The 19,087-nt window shown below is 38.6% G+C and overlaps 2 protein-coding genes across 2 annotated transcripts; one reads left to right on the top strand and one right to left on the bottom strand.

Annotated features, from left to right (window-relative positions):
* The first annotated feature begins 1,815 nt into the window (after positions 1-1,815).
* On the top strand, positions 1,816-8,919 carry tbxa2r (thromboxane A2 receptor). Its single transcript, XM_043223789.1, has 3 exons — positions 1,816-2,128; positions 5,312-6,171; positions 8,114-8,919. Exons 2-3 carry the CDS (start codon positions 5,353-5,355, stop codon positions 8,456-8,458), a joined length of 1,164 nt encoding a protein of 387 aa, XP_043079724.1. The 5' UTR covers positions 1,816-2,128; positions 5,312-5,352; the 3' UTR covers positions 8,459-8,919.
* A 2,494-nt stretch (positions 8,920-11,413) lies between these two features.
* On the bottom strand, positions 11,414-19,087 carry gipc3 (GIPC PDZ domain containing family, member 3). The gene is made up of 7 exons (XM_043223791.1): positions 18,744-19,087; positions 16,606-16,791; positions 16,094-16,274; positions 13,324-13,433; positions 13,160-13,241; positions 12,537-12,690; positions 11,414-11,546 (listed from the first exon to the last, which is right to left on the bottom strand). Exons 1-6 carry the CDS (start codon positions 19,026-19,028, stop codon positions 12,539-12,541), a joined length of 996 nt encoding a protein of 331 aa, XP_043079726.1. The 5' UTR covers positions 19,029-19,087; the 3' UTR covers positions 11,414-11,546; positions 12,537-12,538.

Genomic DNA, 19,087 nt, shown 5'->3' with positions numbered 1-19,087 from the left:
CAAAAGTAACGTTCTCCGGACGTTTTGACCGTTCGGCGAACATTTATTTTTCGCTAACCCGGTCTGTTTCTTTCGCAAGTCAGTTTTATATTCGCAAGTGAAATATAATAATCAGCAACATTTATATGTCGCTCAGCATGCTTTAGTCAGAAGTGCCGGAAAATCAAAGTTTACGACTTAACCGAACGATATATCTGGAGTATATCGTGCTGCCTCATCCCTGGAGATGCTCGAATGACAAGCAGTTCACAATCACCGCTCTGAGAGATGATTCAGATGAGTTATAAACTCTTAATGTCTGCTCTTAACTTGGCCCGAGAGTCGGCGTCTGCAAATAACCCTAGACAAGCCATAAAAGTCGGTAGCATAAAGTAAATCAGGTCATAAGTTCAGCCGCTTGTGTTTGGTTTATAGTGTCTCATTTGGTCATGTGGTTTGTGTTATTTGCAAAGGAACGATCAGCTAAAGTCGGCGGGCCTCGCAGGGAATGCATGCGCGATGCCGAAAAGAGCATTAATCATCAAAGGCACAAGTGCAATAAACATATGTCTTTACGTAAGAGTTTATTTACAAACCAAAACTATGCGGAGAATATGTTTTCCTTGCTAATTGCGTAGGCTTGCGAAATGCCAGATGTTTAGCATTGATTGCGAATGTTAACTGTTGCGTTGCGTTAAATGATCAACGACGTGTCATTACCGCAGTAAAACAGATTGGTATTGTCTCACAGATTACTGAAAAGAGAGATAGGATAGCGGTGGCAGCTAACAGCTAATCGCAGCGCAACACATGTTGTTTTCTCAGTGTTGATGGATGTATTTAGCATGCTATGCTAAAACGCTTCCCCGGCTAAGTGGAAACAGGCATTTTGTCCTCTAAAGTTCTGTATTTGGCAGAGATTCTTTATTTATCAGCCGTTTGAGCGCTCGCGGGGCTTTAGCTTCACCACGCACAAGTATCTGATCTAGCACTAATACTTAACAGAAGCACAGGCCCTTTGAAGACCTTTAGAGTGAAAAAAAGAGTAGAAAAAGTTTGTTGACTTGATAGATCTTTTACCCAGCCGACAAAAACAAGGTCTTAATGTGCCCATTAAGTTACGTTCTCTGAGCTTTTAAAATATTCAATGTTTTTGTTGTGGTTGTGCGAATGTTAACTTTCCTTTTTATACTTTTGGAAACATTACGGGGACATTACGTTCGGATGTTCTTTTAACAGAATTAACATTTTTAAAAAATGAGATGGCCGCCCGACGTCAATGTTTGAGCAGAAAACGTGCGATTTATGTTGTATTTGTGTTAACCTTATAAAAAAATTCCTGAAAGCGCGCGTAGCCTGCATCACGTGACCTCTATTTTACATCTGTTGGACGTTTCCTATCAGATGTCAAACAGACCCCTAAATCAGATGCCTTTAAGATGTTTATGTGCGCAGCAGATGCCTTTCAGATCAAAAGATCTTTAATAGACGTCTTGAAAACATACGTGTCCTATCTGGGGTAGAAAAGACAGCTAAGTTAACAGGCTTCTCTGGAAGAACGTTTGCTAACAAAACTTTGAGAGAACCTACTGAGAACGTTTCTTAGCATTTTCCGGTTTTGATCGCTCAACGCAAATCTCTTTGGAGATCGAAAGAAGCAGTCATTAGCCACTATCGTCTGGCGCTTTATAACGCTCTTCCGTTTCCACTGTCATGAATTATTAAAATATAAAGATGCAAACGCATTTTACTAGAACCGATAACCGCTCATGCAATATTAAAGTCACTTTGAGCTGTTGACACACATACAAACAGACAAGTGTTTATTGAAACCGTTAAACGTTCCTGCCCGCTCCGCACTGGCCCTCGAGGCTATCAGAGAGCTTCTGCTGTTGATTTTATCTGTGGAGGTTTCTGGAGGAGATCCAGAGACTCCTCCCGCGGTCGGCGGCGATGAAGGAGGAACGAGGGGGCGCGTGTCCCATCATCATCCTCCTCATCCTCCTCCTCATCCTCACAGTCGCGTGTTTCTGAGCGGGGTTGGAGTTCGTTGGCAGGATGGAGGTGATGGGAGGCAGAGCTTGAGATCTCTGGACTCTCTCAGGGATCCGCGGATCGACAGACTCGCCCGACTTTCACACGTTCTCAGGTAAAAGCTCAAACTCTTCAGCCTTGGTGTGCGTTTCGCTTTTGCCTTCAGAAAGTAGACCTCGCGGAGGAGTTGTTTTGTTTGTTTATTTGGATGTCGCCTACTTGGCGGGAGTTTTGCGCGTTGTGGATGCTGAACATATTTCTTCAAAAACTATATATTATTTATATAAAAAGTATATATATTTCTGTGAAATGCCGAGTTACTCAATATGTAGATAGCGTTAGTATAAAGTCGTATAAAATGACGATATAAAGTAGGATAGCACGTGACGTTTTCATTTCTTTTTCAGCGTTTGAACCGCTTGTTTAAACACAACAAAACATTGCAGGAGATCAGATAACTCCACAGCTAACAAAAAAACGTTCTAAGAACGTTTTGCTAAAGTTCTGTAAAGTTTCCAGAACGTTCAAACGTCATTTGTTTTAACGTTTTTAAGGGGCTGTGCATGTTCACTTGATATTTTGGAACAAGTATTAACCTGAACTTTAATGATTGACGTATAAGTCATTATAATTCTGTGAGTGATCAATATTTTGATTATTATTTAGTAAGCTTTTTCACATAAATTCATTGAATAAAGCATATATAATCGAGTATATAATATAATACTGTTTGCTTCTAACCGTGTTAGCGAATAATGAACTATTCTAGGACTGCCTTGTTTAATCTCTGGTTCTTCAGAAACCTCTCATGCTCCAGCACGTTAAAAAAAAACCCAGAAATCACAAAAAACCACACAGAATCACGCAACGCTCCGGTTGTACACCAAAGCGTAATCAGGTTTAATAAATGATCTGTTTGGCCGATGTGTTACGCTCCTGCACATGCAGCCAAACGCTGAAAAGCTCACGCATGCAAGCCGGCCCGCTCTCTCTGGCGCTGACATCCTCTAAGCTGATTTCTGGGCCTCATTTGATGGGATTCGATTAGGAGCGCGCCGTGGAAAGCTCTGTGTTTGGCTAATGCAGTTTGTTTTGGAATTACGCTGCTAAGAGAGACGCGCAAACACCATCAGCAGCCTCGGGTTTCTGTACTCTGGGCCCTCATTGACGGCCATCACGAGTGGAAACGCCACCCAGTGTATTCAGATGTTTAGGCTCTTGCCTGATGATAAACAACGGCACTCACGGTATCGATCTGGACGCATTTATGGATGGAGACACTCATGTTTAACGGCCAGAGCCGAGCGGATCCACTTCACCTTCCTTTGGGATTTATGCGCGGCTCAAAATATAAGATGAAGATCTGGATGTTTTCATGCAGATGCTGAACTTCTGCAAACGCAGATCTGTGCATTAGCTTTTAGAGTTCGCTTTGTGATGCAACATGAAGCAATCATAGACGCACTTTAAAGTGAGTTTAAGGGATATTAATGAAGAGAGCGCCTGAAAGAGTCTTATTTGCGGATTCAATTGAAAGTATAAGGCCAATAAGCAACTAATGTTCAGTAAATAGTTGCATTTATTAATAATCCGAATAACAAGGTCTTTCATGGAAGCTTGGTTTATTCATATAATATTATATATATATATATATATATATATATATATATATATATATATATATATATATATATATATATATATATATATTTCCAAATTAATAATAATATCTATTGGAAAGTATATTAATTTGGAAAAAATAATAATAGATTTTTTTAAATAATGGAAAATGCTATTTCATAATAAAAATAATATTTATAATAATAATAAAATGAGTTTTTTGTAATGATTAATATTAATAGTTTTTTATTTACAATAATATTAATTCAATAGTGATTTTAGTGTATTAAAATAAGAAACTAAATATTAAATACTGTCATTATTTTTATTAATTATATCACTTACTGAAAGGAATTTCAGCTAATGTTTGAGGCTTGTTTATTGTTGGTACGATCTGACAGATATCTGACGTTTCCTCTTGACGTCAACGGCGGTTCGCTCCAAACGCCGGCAGACTCTACATGGGCACATATCGTCCGCCACCGTCCATGTTTTAGTTTCTGCGTGTCGTACGTCTCCTTAGAATGAAGCATTCTGTACCGTTGCTCAAGATGTTGGGAAAACAACACGCAGGGATGGGACTCATTTACTCCGTTTGCAAGCAAAACAATGTCTCAGAAACAAATGAGTCATGCATTGGTCCAGGGCTCAGCCATAGATGTGCATGCCACATTCGATCGACAGTAAAAATCGACACGTTTTCCAAGATGCCGTTTCCAACAAAACAATACGCCAAAATGTACATTTTCGAAGAATGAAAATAAACGTTGACAGGTTTGTGTTTTATCTGTATTCACTTGGTCAGCAGCAAAGACGCTGGCTAATAAAATGGGATTAAATACATATATTTGTGTTATTTGGCATATTCATTATTACAGGTTTGTGCCGTTATTTATAAAAATAGTTTGCACACAATTTTCATGATTTCTCACAACAGGCGGACAGGAGCGCTGTCAGTCTGTAAATGAGGAAAACGTAACTTTTAAAATTACAAAGTCAATTTATAATATTGCGTTACTTTAGTTATTTGAAAAAGTTATCAGTAATCTGATTTAATTGAAAAGTAATCTGTTTGCCCATTAAAATGTAATCTGATTACAAAAAGTAATCTGAATCTGTTTACCCATTAAAATGTAATCTGATTAGTAAAAGTAATCTGATTACCCATAAAAAGTAATCTGATTAAGTAAAAAGTAATCTGTTTGCCCATTAAAATGTAATCTGATTAAGTGAAAAGTAATCTGTTTACCCATTAAAATGTAATCTGATTAAGTAAAAAGTAATCTGTTTGCCCATTAAAATGTAATCTGATTAAGTGAAAAGTAATCTGTTTACCCATTAAAATGTAATCTGATTTAAAAAGTAATCATTACCCATTAAAAAGTAATCTGATTAAGTTAATCTCATTAAAATGTAATCTGATTGTAATCTGATTACATTAAAATTATTATTACCCATTTCCATTGTTTGAAAAGTAATCTGATTACCCATTAAAATGTAATCTGATTATAAAAAGTAATCTGGTTCCATTAAAATGTAATCTGATTAAGAATGAAATAATCCCGTAAAAGTAATCTGATTGCTCATGACACTTGTAATGATTTACCGCTAACACTGCCTATATATCTACGTGCTTAGCGACATTTATTAAGCATTTCCATTGTTTTCTTCATCCTAGGTTCACAGAATGAAATAAACCCGTCTTCAGCAGTCATCGTCATGGTTTCCTCACCGTTTCCTCACATGGATCAAACGTCGGCACCGAGCAACGCGACCCCGCTGTGCTTCTCCATCAACAGCCCTCCTTTCGGATATAACCACACTATCATGTCGGCGTATTACTCAGCGGTCTTCAGCGGCCTGGGCTTGAGCTCCAACCTCTTCGCTATGGTGGTTCTGGCCAAGACCTTCCACCACACCAAGAGCCGCTCGCGCTCCTCCTTCCTGCTCTTCCTCGGCGGGCTGGTCTTCACCGACTTCATGGGTCTGTTGGTCACCGGCTCCATCGTGGTGTCCTTCCACATCACGCACTTCAACTGGCGCCAGCTGGACCCTCATTGCCACTTCTGCAACTTCATGGGCATGTCGATGGTCTTCTACGGCCTCTGCCCGCTCCTTCTCGCCGCCGCGATGGCCATGGAGCGGTTCGTGGGCATCAACCGACCCTTCGCCCGCTCCATGGCCATGTCCAACAGCAGGGCGTGTTCGACGCTGGCCGTGGTTTGGGTCACGGCCGGCTGCATCAGCCTGCTGCCGTTGGCCGGATTGGGAAGCTACCATCTCCAGATCCCAGGGTCCTGGTGCTTCCTCAACATCAGCTCCAAGCCGCTGGACATGACCTTCGGCTTGATCTTCTCGCTCGTGGGTTTGCTGTCGCTGGCCGTGTCGTTCCTGCTCAACACGGTGAGCGTGGTCACCCTGCTGAGGGTGTGTTGCGGGCAGGACAGCGTTCAGCGGAGACGAGACCACGAAGTGGAGATGATGGTGCAGCTGATTCTGATCATGGCCATCGCCTCCGTCTGCTGGTGCCCTCTACTGGTGAGTGATTAAAGTACAGCGACGGGGTCCAAAATGAGCCGTTTCTCAAACCTAGTGAGACGCCTAGGCAACGTTTTTTATTATTAATAATCATAAAAAAATTGTCCATTAAGTCTTAATTAAACAAACCCAGTAATAATAAAAACAATTAAAATCATCATCTCAACCTAAACTACTATAATGTAATTGAATATTTAAGACAACATTTATAAAAATACTTCAACTTCAATTTTTATTAATTGAAATAGTTTGACGCAAGTGCTCGTTAAATAACACGCTCCGAGTTTCTCGCACCGGAAAACGTCTGAGCTCTGCCGGTCGAGGAACATGAAGGAGTCGTGTGAGAACTGCTGATAAGACTAATGGGAAAAAGGAAAGGAAAGAACAGGAAGTCCTCAGCAACAAAAACACACTTCCTATTTCCAACAAAACTCAAATTCAACGTTAGCCAATCTTCTGCCAAACGATTGTTTAACAAGCGTTTATTCAGACTGTGGGCATGTTTAAAAAGCAGATTGTTTGAGAAATGTGTGTTTATATATATATATATATATATATATATATATATATTATATATATATATTAATACATTACAAGGCTTATACTTATATTACTTACACTTATATTATATAACAAAATAGGTTTATATTAAATAAAAAGCAATGTAAATAGTACATTAAATGAAATAAAATAATACATTAAAATAAATAGAAAAATATAATTATAATTGTTATTAAAACTAAATATTAGATTGTTTTTAAATTTGTGTTATTATTTGTAATATGTTTATATTTTAATCAATACATATGAATATTTATATGTTTATTTAAATTGTATTTGAACTAATTAACACAAAATACTATTAAATGTATTACTGTACTTTGGATAAAAGCGTCTGCTAAATGACTAAATGTAAATGTATTCATTTTTTAATACATTGTAATATTTTTGTTAAATGTTAATATTAAAAAAGACCTAAATCACAGTGAAATTAATGTATGCCGTGATAAATGTTTATAAATAATCATTTATATTCCATTTTATTATTTGTTTATGCATTTTATGCTTTGTTTAATAAAAACACATGCATAATATTGTATATAGAGATGTTTTAGGTTAAATGTAGAATTGCTACAGAAGTATTGTACTTTGTCAGAAACCGCACCGTGTGTGTGTGAGCATGTGCCTTTCGTCAAGTGAACGCTCAGCAAAGGTCAGTGATTCAGTGCTACTTCATTACTTTTATCTCTGGATTCGCTTTAAGTGTTTATGTTAACAACAAACCCATTTGTTATCTTGCAGCTCTTTGGAAAAATATCCATAAAGGTCATGTGATAATTCATCAGTTTCATCCCAAAAATAAATAAAAAAAAGAAACTTTCTAGCGTCCAAATGTCCTTACATGGCTCGCTTTATTTTCTGTGTGTTTCTTTGTTTTTTGCACGATTGCAAGGCCAAACTTAACCCTAAAAATGTAGAACTTTTACTGCGATTAAGAATCAATTTTACTGTAGATAAAATACTAAAGAAGACACTGAGCACAGCGGAAAGGGTTGATTAATCAAGTCTTAACGGGGCTTACATTTTTTACACAAACAGTAACTTCCTATTTCTTTCGACTTAGGGTGAAATAAGACCTAAACATGTTACTGACAGATCCCTTAATATTCCCTCCAAAAAAAACACTCGCTTTCTCATCTGTCTGTGATTTTGTGGGTTGAATATATAAGAAGCATCGGCCTCGTGCAAGTAAATACGTTCCTGGAAATGGCCTCCACATGCTGGTTATTCTCGTTGCAACAATCCGTTGGTTTTCGTAAACATTTGGTAATGACGAAGCTGTGTTAGCGCCGAAGCGATTGTGTTTGTTTTATTGGCTCGAGTGGAGTTCAAGCTCGTGGTTTATCTTCTCATCACCCTCTCGCTGTTTCCCTCTCCACAGGTGTTTATCGCGAAGACCGTGCTGTCGGGAAGCGAGCTCAACGTTGGCAGCCTGCTTCTCTGGCTTCGGTTTGCGACGGGGAACCAGGTCCTGGATCCCTGGGTCTACATCTTATTCCGACGTGCCATACTGAAGCGTGTCGCTCCCAGGTTGGACTGGTCCCGCGACTCCATCGTTAGCTTCTACCCCGCCATCTCCACGTCCTTTCGCAAGCTCACTCGCGCATCTCTCGGAGGAACCATTGACCACTTGGATCCCGTCCGGCCGAATCCAGACAAACCCACACAAGAGGACACGCCTCTCCCTGTGCTGGGAGCCACTGCTACGTCTAGCAGCAAAGACTAGCATTTACTTCTTTCTTCATTAACGATTCGAAGTCTAATGTGGCGCCCAACGCAGGGCGCAATCTAATTTTTCTACACTTTTGTTGGTGCGTCGCTTGTCGGAAAGGCCTGGCCAAGAAAGTCTAGTCGGACACGTTCAAGAAGCGTATATTTGAGCTCTCTAGAACTCTCTAGAACTGAATTTGAAAAGCCAAGCTGTTGAGGAAAACGTCCTGTAGAAACTTGAGTGGGAAAGTGGGCGGGGCTTGGTTTTACCCGCTTTTTCAGCAGTGTTTACCGTTCAAGTCTTCTTTAAAGAATTTAACCAAACTATTAATCAAACTAACCTACTACAAGGTGGATCGCAACAACGCAAACTTTTAAGGCAACAAGTATTTGAAAATACTTAAAAATTCAAATTGGATGGAAGGGCAATAATGTGCACTTAATGGTTTTAATAATAATAAAAAAAGCTTTGTTTTACCAATTGGCCAGTGATTGAATGATGAAAAGTGACGGGTGGATGGAGGGGGAGGGGTTGGAAAATACGTATGTGATGTCATTTTGGAGGCGGATCCTTTTTTCAGACCCATTTTTTAACAGTTCCTTGAATTTTTTACATTTGTTTACCATTCAAGTCATCGATAAAGAGCTATACCGATCTATGAATCATCAGCTATGATGGGAATCAAAACATTATTAAAGTGCTTGAAGGCATGATTGGGAAAGTGGGTGGGGCTTGAATTTAGTTGTAGGGGGAGGGGTTAAGAAATTAGTGTCATTTTGGGGAAGGAGCCATTGCACAATACTGTCTGCCCACTTTTTTGAGTTTTTTTTTCTTGTTAATTTCCCATTTAACATAACCCCAACCTTGAACCTTGTCATTTTGGAGGTGGAGCCTTTGCACAATCGGCCACGCCCCCTTTTAGTGCTTTCTGGAGTGTTTTTTCCCATGTGGATTTTTAAAAGAGTTAAAAGCAACAAACCAAACCAACCTAGTAGGAGGTTAAAAAAACTCATTTAAAGCAAAAAGGTATTTAAGAATCTGCCGAAAATATATTCAGTGGCTGCAATAAAAACGTAGAGCAGAAAAGCGCAGACTGAGCTCGATTTTTTTTTTTTGACAACAGTACAGTTTTGGCTCGCTTCCCAGACAAACACTCTTCCTTTCCGTTCTGATAAGACTTTGAGGACCACACACTTGGATAAAATGGCAAACAGCTTTCACCACAAAAGCGATGCTGGTTTATTGCTGGCCTTGTCATGGGACGTTCTTGTGTTTTGAGGAATTAAACAAGTATCATCACCAAAACAACAGGGTTAGCGTCAAAAGCCGTCAGAGTGAATAATCTGTTTTGATCGCTTATTTATATCGCATGTAAACTCGAGAATTGCTGCGTAAAAACCCTCTTGTGTTTGGATTGCTTCGGCCAATTGTTCTCTCAAGTATTTGCATCTTTAGTTGAGATCATTTTTGGCAAGCGCACACTGCGAACATAATCTTATAAGCCAGTGTAGACGTTTTTTTACATGAAAACATAAAGGATTTAGTCGTTTTTGCATCAGTTTCCCAAATTATTGAGCTGTTTGGCCAACAGTTCCATATTTGACTTGACTTGGACCAGTGTTCCCACACATCTCGGTTACAAGCGAGGGGTATTTGCTTCGTAACGTAAACATGATGATAAGCGTCTGTGTTGTAGTGTGTGCTTTGCTAACAGGAAGACAATTAAAGATCTTTAATATGAGCTAGATTCATATCTGCTTCCCTGTTCTGCAGCAGTTTCATGGCTACGACTGCTAATTCTAAAAAAAACATTAGCAAGACTAGCTGCAAATAAACCATGTTAAATGATTAAAATAAGTAGCTTCAGTAATTTGCTGTTTTTGAGAGCGGAAAAGTGGGCAGGGCTTGATCAGCTGGTCAATGATTGGATGAGAGGCAGCTTATTGGGGGGGAGTGGTCTATGTATGGGGCGGAGCCTTTCGAACAATAGCGTGCATAATATGCCCCGCCCGTTTTTCTGTAGTTCTTGCAGTTTTCCCCATTCATTTTGCCTCCTAAAAAAATTTGCCCGTTAAGCTATGAGGTGAATCACGAATCTCTGATTTGAAACCAAAATTTGGACAAAAAGAAACAAAGGCAAAAAATGATTGACTTAAAGATCTGATTTGATTATTTTAAAAACTATGTAGAAGTAACATTTTGTAAATTGTATTGCAAAATATCTATGTATGTGTGTGTATATGTTCACTATACATATACCTCGCCATTTTCTGATTGGTTGAATTTTTCTGAAGAATCATGGGTAATGAAATTTGGATATAGTGGGTATAGTAGCGAATAATAACCACGTAGTTCACTATAGTTTTGCTGAAAATGTGTTAAATTCGACTATTAATGGGATTTTAACTTCTCTATAGACTCTATAAGACCAAAAATGAGTTTTAACAAAGTTAGTAGTGTCCATTTTGATTTTGTTGAGCCATTTCAGTGACCCTCGTTGTACAAATGTACAAAAAGTCAATTTGTGGTACGCTTTTAATCTTTACACATATTCAAATATGTCACATCATGTCATCTAAAAGGACTGTAAAACAGGATGTACAATACGCAAACACATTTAGTGGGTTTTTAAGTTAAATACATGTTGAATGTGCATAGAATTGATTAAATATTCGTCATTCATATATACACAAAGTAATCGTGTCACAAGATCTGTCATTAATCGTAAAAAGATCATTCATTTTACCAGTAACACGATGTATTTAAACAAAACACAACAGACGTCAAAACAAACAAAGGCTAGTCTAAGCTAAGCTAACATATACTAGTTCATAATACTTCTAAAACTTCAAAGTTACGATGTAAAACACTTAAAAGGTTGGTTTTTATCCTAGTTAGCTATACACATAGGTGGAAAATACAGTTTGACCTACTTCATACTTCTTTACACGCTTGATGTTTGCGTTAGCATGCCGATTAGCCGCTAATACCTTGACGTTCTCCGTTCCTCTGGATAAAGGTGGGATTGGGAGGATTGTGTATATGAAAACAGATGACAGACGTCACAAATCAAGCTGAATGTCTCTCAGATGTCTGACGTACTCTGAAAAACACAGACGAGGAAAAGCATGTGCTGGTGTGAGATAGCGTTAGCGTATAGCGTCTGACGGTAAGCTTCTAATGGTGTTTGTCCGGCGTCGGGAAGAAACACCTGCTAATGCTTTTCTGTAAATGTGTGTGTGTGTGTGTGTGTGTGTGTGTGTGTGTTTGAGCCGTCCGTAAATAAACTCCTGAGATGACCTGCTTTACTTGTTTTCTGTGTGCTTTTCCTCGTCGTGTAACGAAGGCTGGAGGTTCAGTTAGTTAGCATGGCGCAGTTAGCTCATGCTGGCAGATTGCATAAAATGTGATTGTTAAAGAGCATCATTATCTATTAACAATCATTCAAAAGTAATCATGTATCAAACTGCTTAAATTGCAGGAAAAAAATTTATTTGAATACTTCATTACTTTTTAATACTTTTTTAATATACATTTGTATATATATATACTTTTTTTCTCCCCCAACCACCATTTATAGTTATTTTTAATTTTTAATTTATTTATATTATCAGTTTATAAGTGAATATTTTGAATGAATTTGTTATATATTACAAATAAATAAACACCAATATTTACCTAAATATACTTTTACTTTTTATGATATATGACCACTGCCGCACATTTTTTAGAAAATGCAAAAGCATCATTAAAGGAATAATCAGGGAATAAAGGATTAAATTACATTGTCATACATTTATATGCATTTTTTAAATTTTTAAAACAGGCGTAGATAAAAGAATAATATTAAATATTAGATTAAACTAATACTATTAAATATTATGTATTAGTATTATAATTATTAATATTAAAATGTAATCTTTTTTTCATGTTATACTTAATTTTTGTTTTATATTATCGTATATATTTGCAAAACTAGCATATTTAATTCCTGCATTTAGCTACATAAATGAAAAGTGTTAACAAAAGCTATACCTACGTAACCTTTTACTGCAAGACAACTTTTCCCCAACAAAATATCTTACAAAAATACCTTTAAATGCGTCCATTTTTCACGTCTCCCATAGCGCCCCAAACGTCAAATAGAAAGACGTCGGGAAAGCCGAAGTCGCCCAGAACGGAGTCGAGGGCCTCTGCGAAATCATCCGGGTTCTTCTTGTTCTTCCCGGCTTCCACGATGGTGGTCGCTGTAGGACACAAACGAGATGGGAAGTCAAACCAACGAACCATCAGTTATCATCTGGAGATCTAAACCGAGATGTTTTAACTAAAGTACGAGTCCATAATCAAGGGCTTGATTTCACTCCTGATTCAGATCAGACCCCTTTTGACTGTAGAAAGCGTTATTAAGGACTCGAATGTACATTTGTTTCTTGAGATGTTAACTGATGGATTACTGGATTACGGAGATGTTCGGATTTTCATTCTGATGGCACCCATTCACATGCATCGCAAAGCTTTCTCCATACTTGATGAAGAAACAAATTCATCTGCTTCTCAGATGGCCCATTACGAGCTCACATTGTCATTTTTGGGCGAACTATTCCATTCATTCGTTTTTTTGGGAAGGGGCCGATCCCATGGGCCACAAATGGCCTTCACGAATGCTCATGAATTCTTGAGAGTCTCGCAGGCCTTTTACGGTCAGGTTCTCACCGAGCTCGAGGTCTCGGATCCCCATGTAACTCTCCAGCAGGTCGTCGACTTTCTTGATGGCCTTGTCTTCGAACTCACTGGGCTGTTGGAAGACAGACGGTTGGAGATGAGATCTAGAGCAAGATTAAGCTTTGAAAAGGCCTGGGACGTGAACCCCGACTCACGATTTCCTCCAGCGTGGCCGATCCTTTGGAGCGCAGCCGCAGCGTCTCTTTCCCGCTCACCATTTTGCCCTCGCTGGACTTCGGCGCTCGCGTCCTCTGGCCTATCATATCTGATCCACACACAAACACACACACACACTTAACCTTTCAACCCGCTCCGGCGCGTTAGAGATCTTCATCTGGACACAACGGACCAGGAAAAAAACAGATTGAATCATCAATAGCGATTGAAGAAAGAAATTCCAGGCTTCGGTTTCCTGTTTACGACTGAAATTTTCTGAGAAACCGTGCAACTCATATCCGCTTTGGGATTACTGTAAAAGTAATCAGGATATTTTGTGAATACATAATTTTTGTTTGGTTTAACTTTGAGGCACTGACGTAAACATTTTAAAAGGAACTAAATAAAATAACAAAAATGCACACACACACAAAAAAATCATGATCAGTTTATTTAGGTTGTTTATTTGTAGTTTAATTATTTAGGTGAAAAAAGTAGGGGATTCAAAACTATTCACTGATTCACAGCATAATTTAAAATATATGTGAATTTAATTATGTTCTATTTAAATTTTTATATTTTCAGACCAAAATTACTCTATATTCAACATTACCTATATTTATATTCTTGTCCTTTATTTCTATGTTGTAAATTTTTAGAATAATGTTTATATTTATAAAATACTGAATGTATTAATAAGTAATATTAAAAAATAAAAATATATATATATATATATATATATATATATATATATATATATATATATATATGAAGATCTGTACATTTATACACATTAATATATTATATATTATATTTTTTTAAAGTGTGTGTGTGTACGTGTGTGTAGATGTTTACATTCACAAAGCTTCTAATTAGCTAATGTACAGTAGTTCACCTACAGTTAAGCTAAACTTTTAAAAGAGGAGTTAGCTTCAAGCTACAAGCAAAAGGTTAAATCAACCCGAAGCCGTTTAAAGAGGCGATATCGTTTAAATGAAAAGGTAGACTTAAACTTAAGTCACATGCGGCCGAAAATAGCCAGGAATCTCTCTGCTTGTAGTCAGTTAGCAGGCACCAGCATTAGCAGCCAGCGGCGGCCATCTTTTCCTTTGATCTTCCGTGTAGCGGCACGGCGAGGGAATAGCGCGCGCGCTCGGGAGCGTAATTACCCGCGCTTCTCTCACAAAGGCTAATCCATCACTCTAAAACATCCAATTAGCTAATGCTATAATGATAATCAAAGGCCTTTCGATTATTAACGGCAGTAATTGGCTGTCTCAGGCAGCGGAGTCGTTCAGTCCGCGGAGCGTGGAGAGTTTTACGCCAGTGTTTGTTTCTCTGTGGGACGAACGGCGAACGCTAATTATTAGCATTTACTGAGTCTGTAATTACTCAGACCCGCGCGCGGGGCAATTAGCGGCTCGTTTATGGAGGCCAGTAGTTCATGAACACCCGGATCAGACGCTACCTGCTTTCTCAAACCCTGGTGTGGTTTAATTTAGCCGCTGGCGGAGACCTAAACGATTGCTTTGGTGGCCAGATATCGGCCACAGATATGAATCAAATGATTCACGAACACACTCCGAATCAAATGGTGCCAAGGTTGTTTTGAAAAGCACTATATGGCTTTTTGAAATTATTACAGGCGACGTCTAAAAGTGAATGAACTGTTTTTGCTACTGAATCGCTTGAACCGAATCGAAGTCGCGAGCGTGAATCAATCGGAGCGGTTCCAGCGTAAACGACTCGCTCGATTGATTCGGTTTGTTCGGTCGCGACACCGCTTAAAAACGGACAAAAGTGAGCTTTTTATGAGTGAAACTCCGTTATTATGACGAGCAGAACCTCACAATACACGTTAGATGGAAATATTGCGCATTATAATCGAGTTGGTAGCTTGGTTTGCTGTATTTGAATATAGCATCAATAATAATGTAAACGCATCAAATCGAAAAGTCATATTTCAGGTCCGAAATCCCAGTCACAGTGGTTACACCCTCATGTGTTTCATTGTTTGATCAAAATGAAATGTCAAAGCGGTCCTTCCTTGACCAGTGCTGCCGGAAAAGGACTTTCCGTCTTTAAAATCGTATTTATTGTAAAGTACAATTTGAGGAAACCTGCTGTTCAGACTTCTAATGAGTTCACTGTTATTACATGCAGCGGGTCGTCTGAGGTAACGATATTGTTATTGTTATTATAAGTAGTAACTATTTCCTTCACGAGCGCCTGAAACTGGTAGCAATAAATATGTATAAGTAAATATTATTAAATCCGTACTTCTGATGAGTCAAGTAGAGGACTCAAAATAATGATTCACGTTATTTTAATATCAAAATTTATGCTTTAAATAAACATATATATTATATTTAATATATTTTAAACACATTTTGCAATATTTATTTTATATAACATTTTTAATTATTTTTAATTGACCATTTTTCCACGTGATGGCGCTCTATCCTGCAATATATGACCACTACAATTTTATATATATATATATATATATATATATATATATATATATATATATATATATATATATGTGACAAAATAGTATTCTATTACTATATTTTAATTCATATAATATTTACCTAATAATAATAATACCTAATATTATTCCAGAGCGTGAACACATGATGGCGCTGTTCTCCTAAATATATGATCCAGAGTCGATGAAACTTTTTCTTTATGATCACAACCAGCACTTTATGGATGATAACCGAAGTCAGGTGTGTTTGGAGATGTTAAACATGAGGTTCTCCTCACCGAAGGCTTTCTTGGGCTCGACCAGGCGCAGGGTGAACGGAGTTCCTCTCGGCTGCTCCTTCAGCATCTTCGCCACCTCGTAATGTCGACATCCCACAATGCTCTGGTCATTGATGGCCTCGATGTGATCGCCGACACACACCGTCTTTATTCGGTCAATGGTGCTGCCCTCCTTTATCCTCTAAAACAAAACACAGGCTGCTAAGATAATACACACGTGTTTTTATAGTCTATTCAACCATCTAAAACAATAAAAATAACGCAACATAGGTTGCATATAGGTTTCTAACTATTTTACTAGCTGGTATTTCAACGTCTCTTTTATGCATTTTTGTTAATTTTTTATTTTCAATTATTCATTATTTTATCGCTATTATGTAGTTTTTATTCGTTTATTTATTCCAGGATCGCAGCACATTCTGCTCCGGGCTCGTATGTCGTTTTTGGGGCTCAAATGTTGACACTAGTTTTCCAGGAAACCGTTAACCCGGTTAACCGTGACTAGCGCGCACTTTGATGAAGGCGTATCCCGCGCCGTTGTCGGTGATCGTCAGGCCGAGCGCGTCTTCGGTCTTCACGACCTCCACCTCTTTGGTTTCCCCCCTCACGTGCGCGAAGATGAAGTCCTCCAGGCCGATCTGACCGCCCAGCAGCTTCTGCATGTCCACCTTGTGAGAGTTCAGCGTGCAGAAGAGGATCTGGAGGGGGAAAAGAGGCGCGAACGCGCGTCAGGCTACAGAGAAACATTTCCCGCCTTTTTTCCGTCGTAACCGCGGGCGTTCGCGAGCTATAGCGCCGGCTAACTAGTACCTTCAAGGTAACCCTGCCGTAGAATAACTAGTATCGTGTGTTAGGGAGTCAAATAAGTAGCTAGCATCGATGAACATATTAAAAATTGATCGACTCTTTTCACACGTCAATGATGACGCGTTTAACGGTCATCAGCATCGAAAAACTTTTTCCTATTAGTATTTTTTTAATGTATATACGTTTGTAAACCGATTATTTGATAGTTGTGTTACATTAGCATCAAATTACAAAGAAAAAAACTGGTTGATGCTAATGAGAGGGTGTTTAACGCAGTGTATAAGGAATAGACGATACATTTCTATTCAGTATTCAAATTTCTTCCAGTCTATTACCTATTTAGTTTTTCTATTGTTGTTTGAGCAATTCATTGATTCAGAGCATTCGTTGCTCTTCAGGTTAACCCAACTTTGCCCTGGAAATGTGAACAAGGATCGTCTTTAACTATGCTAACAGATGCTAACACTCCTGTCTGCCAAAATTAGGCGCTAGTCCGCTTGTTCATTTCCACTAAAGTCTTAAACTTGGTTTAATAGGTGGAGAAAATGATCGATATTTAGTATTTTCAGCTTTCAACAGCTATGAGCGATATTGTTTATAGCGGTTCGAAAGCGTGACCCTTCATACTCTTTCTTCAATCTAGCAAACTTTCAATCCAAACCGAAGCCTGTGAATAACAAACAAACAAATACATATTATAACATAACTCGAATCAGAGATCATACAAGGTTAAACACTGAACGCGATTTTGACTTTTGATTCGCTTTGGCGGCTAACTAGTACTTTCAAGCTAGGCTAACTCTGCCAGAATGTAAAGATATTGCGTGTAAAGGAGCTAGCATTGATAAACCTTGATTAAAACCTTATTTGCATTCATATTATAGTGTTTAACTATGCTAATAGATGCTAACACTACTAGAGGCGAGTCTTGTTAATTTAGCACTACCATTAATATATATGTAAAACCACCAGTATTAAATATGTTCAGCTTTTCATACCTATAAATGTGAGTAGAACGATATTGTTTGTAGCTGTTTAAACGCTCGCCTGACCCTGAAGTCTTTCTTCATAGCAAACTTTCAACTCACACCGAAGCTTGTTTGTTTGGTTTGAGATAAAAACATCATTTTTTCTAGCCTTGACCCCTCCGAGAGTGCTCAAATATCTTGATAACAGATTCTTGAAGGACATTTTCTCCCGAAGGCTGTGTGTTTTTTTCAAAGTACAGCGCTTCAAAGAAGAGATTACTGATAAAACTGATCGGTTATGAAACTTGACGAACAAGCAGCGGCATATGGAAAAAACCTTTGTATTTCATTTTATTTTACTATAACAACTTTTAAAAACATATGTTCGTATTTAAAAAAATATATATTTATTTGCCTTGAGATCAAGCTGACTAATGGAATAAAACAAGTGCTGTTTATCGTTTAGAACAAGTTTAATGTTCAATGTTTTTTTTTAATTGTTCGAGGGATTTTACTAAATACTTTATTTTTCTACTAGTTTACTAGCTACTAGCGTAAATGAAAATAGTTCTACATTTATTTTACTAGTTTACTAGCCACTGACATATGCGAAAATGTGTATTATTTACATTTATTAATGCGCTTTTCCCCCATTTACTAATCGTTTTGTAACCGAAAAACAAAATATTATCCATTTTCATAGGTGTAAGGATCGAGATGACTAACGTAATGGCGATACGCTATCTATCAACTTTCGACAAGACCTTTACTACCTAAAGAGCAAACTCCAGTACACTTTCCAAGAAACAAATGACCCTCACACCACTCCTCAGATCAACCTTTCCTTTGACCCCCACCCGAATAAGAAGCGGTACCTCAGAAGCGGATATCTCGAAGACCTCGGCGATCTTGGCGTAGAGCTCCCTGACGTTGGTGAAGCCGTGAATGCGTCCCGTGGGGCTCCCGTGCGCCAGCTGCGTGTGAAACACCAGTTTGGGCCTGGGACCCGGCAGGGGCTCCTGGGGCAGCGGCGGGGCCGACGGGACGGCTCCCTGGCTCTCGTCCCCCGGCGGTCCCCTGGAGTCCTGCGCGTCCGGACTCATGGCCTCTCCGTTCTGCATGGGCTCTGGGGCGCTTGTCGTCTTCTCGGACTCCTGCATGGTGAAGAGCGAGGCGTCGGCGGCCGTCTGCAGTCGGGTCTGCCGTCGTAAATTAAAGA

Source organism: Puntigrus tetrazona, chromosome 22 (genome assembly GCF_018831695.1).
Source record: "Puntigrus tetrazona isolate hp1 chromosome 22, ASM1883169v1, whole genome shotgun sequence".
Lineage (NCBI taxonomy): Eukaryota > Metazoa > Chordata > Actinopteri > Cypriniformes > Cyprinidae > Puntigrus > Puntigrus tetrazona.
Note: the sequence above shows the minus strand (reverse complement) of the source record. Positions and strands in the feature narration are given on the sequence as shown.

Excerpts from the sequence above, each read along its gene's own strand:
- gipc3 (XM_043223791.1), bottom strand. The coding sequence starts at position 19,028 with ATGCAGGAGTCCGAGAAGACGACAAGCGCCCCAGAGCCCATGCAGAAC. Across the intron at positions 16,275-16,605 it reads CGGGATACGCCTTCATCAAA|AGGATAAAGGAGGGCAGCAC; the intron begins GTGCGCGCTAGT and ends GTTTTGTTTTAG. Across the intron at positions 13,434-16,093 it reads CGAGCCCAAGAAAGCCTTCG|ATATGATAGGCCAGAGGACG; the intron begins GTGAGGAGAACC and ends TGTGTGGATCAG.
- tbxa2r (XM_043223789.1), top strand. The coding sequence starts at position 5,353 with ATGGTTTCCTCACCGTTTCCTCACATGGATCAAACGTCGGCACCGAGC. Across the intron at positions 6,172-8,113 it reads TCTGCTGGTGCCCTCTACTG|GTGTTTATCGCGAAGACCGT; the intron begins GTGAGTGATTAA and ends CCCTCTCCACAG.